The following is a 2660-nucleotide window of genomic DNA, read 5'->3' as shown; positions in this document are numbered from 1 at the left end:
GATTGAAAGATGAAATTCCAGCGAGACTCGTTTGTGGAAACCTCTAAATAAATCTGTTTTTATTCCGTTGTCCCTGGGGTTTCATCACGAACTTTTCTTCTGGGTGGGTAAATTAAAAAAAAAAAATATTAAGGAGGGAGGAAGGGGTCAGAAACCTCATTTTTCTGTCCACGTGGTATATGAACAAAATTACAAAATTTATTTTATTCGCGTTTTTTTAGTTATTGACGAAAAACGATTTTTAACGGTTTTTTTTTTCCCAGGAGAAGTGCAAAGGGCCTTAAGTGTGTAATCTGATTTTGGAATTCTTTAAATTGTGTCTTGTCTATATTTGGAATAGGAATCTGGAAATTGAAAATTGAATCTGAGGAAGAGTAGTTTACCAAATGCATAAGTGAATATTTTTCGCACTTATGAACGGGAAAGGTAGTTGAAATAGATTTAATTATTTCGAACCACTCGTGAACTTCGCACCAGGTGGTACATTATTCATCCAGTAAGAGGAGGGGTGTTTCCATCGAAGGTAGTATAACTACCGGAAGCACTTTCCGGTGAAGATCATAACTATCGAGTCAGGCAAAAGGTTAACAATTGCGAAAATGGAAAAGTGCAAACATTTGAGCTTGTTCTGGAAAATTCGTGGCACTTTGATAAATCCAGCCAAAGAAACAAATCAACTGGTGATAAATTTGAACAACGCAGCCGTTAGGTTCCTGGGAATGGACGTGTTGGATATGAAATTTTCATTTGTGAACCCTCGTTTCATTTTCCTGCTATCGATCATGTTCAGCTTTTTGTACGCGGATATTGAGGCAGCAGTTCTTGCGGAGGATTTTGGAGAACTTATCTACAATCTGGCGGTTCTTGGCTTAGGAATTCAAGGATTTGCAAAATTCGATGCTTACATTTTTAAGAAACTCAAAATGTATACCTTGATTAACGAACTACTGAGAAACTTGGAGGAATTCCAGAAGCATGTGCAGTATCGAGAAATATTTTTAGATTCCATTACGTTTGTTATGGTTTTTAAAAAGTTGTATATCTATCTGTATGGAGGTTTTGGAGTAGTTTGTTTCAGTTTTGGTATTTTGGTATCACTTTACACTGGAACCTTGGCTCTCACGTTTGGGTTTCAGTTTTCTTTCTTAAGTACATCCGGTTGGGTGGGTTATTTGCTGACCTATCTCTATCAAACGGCTGCAATCGTTGCGGTTATTGTCAGCTCGTATTGCAATGATCTTGGGATTGTGTTCATGATTTCCTCCATTTTGGCCTTGTATGATTGTATAATTTCGGATTTGAGAGATTTGGATGGGTTATGCATGGTTGAGGAGCCGGAAACAGTGCGTTCGGATATTGAAATGAAAATAAAGCGTATAATTCAAAAACATCAAATATTGATAAAGTAGGCTACGATTTTCATAAATTTGGAATATTTCTTAGAAATGTTTATTTTTAGGTATGTGAATCAATTCAACAGCACATACAGCGTGTATTTCTTTTTGAGTCTTGTTTGCCTTACCGGAGTAATGGCCATGTCACTCGTGGCTCTCATTTGGGTTTGTACCAGGAAATGTTCCTTCTAAGCTAGTTTAATTTCAAAGTCTGCCTTTTTTTTTCACAGACGAGCTGGTATCCTGGAATAGTTTTTTGCGTAGTTGCATCGTTTCAAATTTTTTCTTTATGTCTGCTAGGAACACTTCTGTCTTTAAAAGTAACATTGGTGCCATTTTTTTTAACAGAAACATAATGCTCTTTTTAAATTCTAGTGCGAAGAACTGTGCAAGGAATGCTACAGAGTATCATGGTATATGTTTGGAGTACGATCGCAAAAATCGGTCAAATTTCTGTTGATGATGGCACAGAACTACAAAAATATATCCTATCACTTTGGTCAAATGAATATGCAAACTTTTGTTAAGGTATTTGGAGTCGATCAACAATAGTTAGATTAATTTTAAAACTCTTTATTCTTTTGTTCAGGCTCACAAGTTGGTTTACAGTCTTTTTACAATGCTTGTAGCATCTCGACGCTAGATGGAGGAAAGCTTTAGAAAACCAAATGAAATAATAAATTCCATACTCATTCATATATGTCACAGATACGGCTACCCAAGCAGCTAAAAGTCCCATATTCAGTTAAAAGAAAACTTTGAAAGTTATATATTGGCTGACAAAGAGAAACAAGTACCCAATTCCCGTGAGTGAGCTCTATGTACCCATTAATGAACTTGAAAGTTTTAAAAGTGATTGATTTGTACGTTGTATGTAATATAATGAGTGAACTATATGTACTTGTCACGAAAATACCGTTCTTTCTTTTTCGCTAGCAGGTAGCACGCGTTGGGTTTATTTTCATATGCTGGTGTCGACTTTTTTTTCTCGCATTGCTCGAGCCCGCTACAAATGTATTTGTGTATGGCCAAATGTCATGGCCAAATGTAATGGCTTGTTTTGGTTGAGTTTTTTGTCAGCACTTCTCCTGAAGTGTTTATAAAACCATACCATGGTCGCAATTGATGTTTTAAAAAAAGATAACAATATTTTTGTTGGTAGAATAGAAGTATTAATTACTGATCCCGGAATAGTGCACAAATTTAATTTATTATCGTTCGAAAGACGTTGTTGAACTTATTACAAAATAAGCCTAATTCACAGTA

General features: G+C 35.8%; 2 protein-coding genes across 2 annotated transcripts in view; both read left to right on the top strand.

Moving 5' to 3' along the window:
• Nucleotides 1-284, top strand: part of LOC129743043 (AP-1 complex subunit mu-1) — a 10971-nt gene extending 10687 nt beyond the window's left edge. Inside the window, exon 5 of the mRNA XM_055734985.1 lies at nucleotides 264-284. Coding sequence (XP_055590960.1) covers nucleotides 264-284 — 21 coding nt within the window. The remainder of the gene's footprint in view (nucleotides 1-263) is intronic.
• A 315-nt stretch (nucleotides 285-599) lies between these two features.
• LOC129743042 (putative odorant receptor 83c) lies at nucleotides 600-2044 on the top strand. Its single transcript, XM_055734984.1, has 5 exons — nucleotides 600-1405; nucleotides 1460-1559; nucleotides 1625-1714; nucleotides 1770-1922; nucleotides 1984-2044. Exons 1-5 carry the CDS (start codon nucleotides 600-602, stop codon nucleotides 2035-2037), a joined length of 1203 nt encoding a protein of 400 aa, XP_055590959.1. The 3' UTR covers nucleotides 2038-2044.
• The last annotated feature ends 616 nt before the right edge of the window (nucleotides 2045-2660 follow it).

The sequence above is a fragment of the Uranotaenia lowii genome, chromosome 2, assembly GCF_029784155.1.
Source record: "Uranotaenia lowii strain MFRU-FL chromosome 2, ASM2978415v1, whole genome shotgun sequence".
NCBI classification, from domain to species: Eukaryota; Metazoa; Arthropoda; class Insecta; order Diptera; family Culicidae; genus Uranotaenia; species Uranotaenia lowii.
Note: the sequence above shows the minus strand (reverse complement) of the source record. Positions and strands in the feature narration are given on the sequence as shown.

Bases quoted from the DNA above. Each gene is read 5' to 3' on its own strand.
- LOC129743042 (XM_055734984.1), top strand. From the start codon at position 600: ATGGAAAAGTGCAAACATTTGAGCTTGTTCTGGAAAATTCGTGGCACT. The intron at 1,406-1,459 runs GTAGGCTACGAT...GTTTATTTTTAG, and splicing joins AAACATCAAATATTGATAAA to GTATGTGAATCAATTCAACA. The intron at 1,923-1,983 runs GTATTTGGAGTC...TCTTTTGTTCAG, and splicing joins ATATGCAAACTTTTGTTAAG to GCTCACAAGTTGGTTTACAG.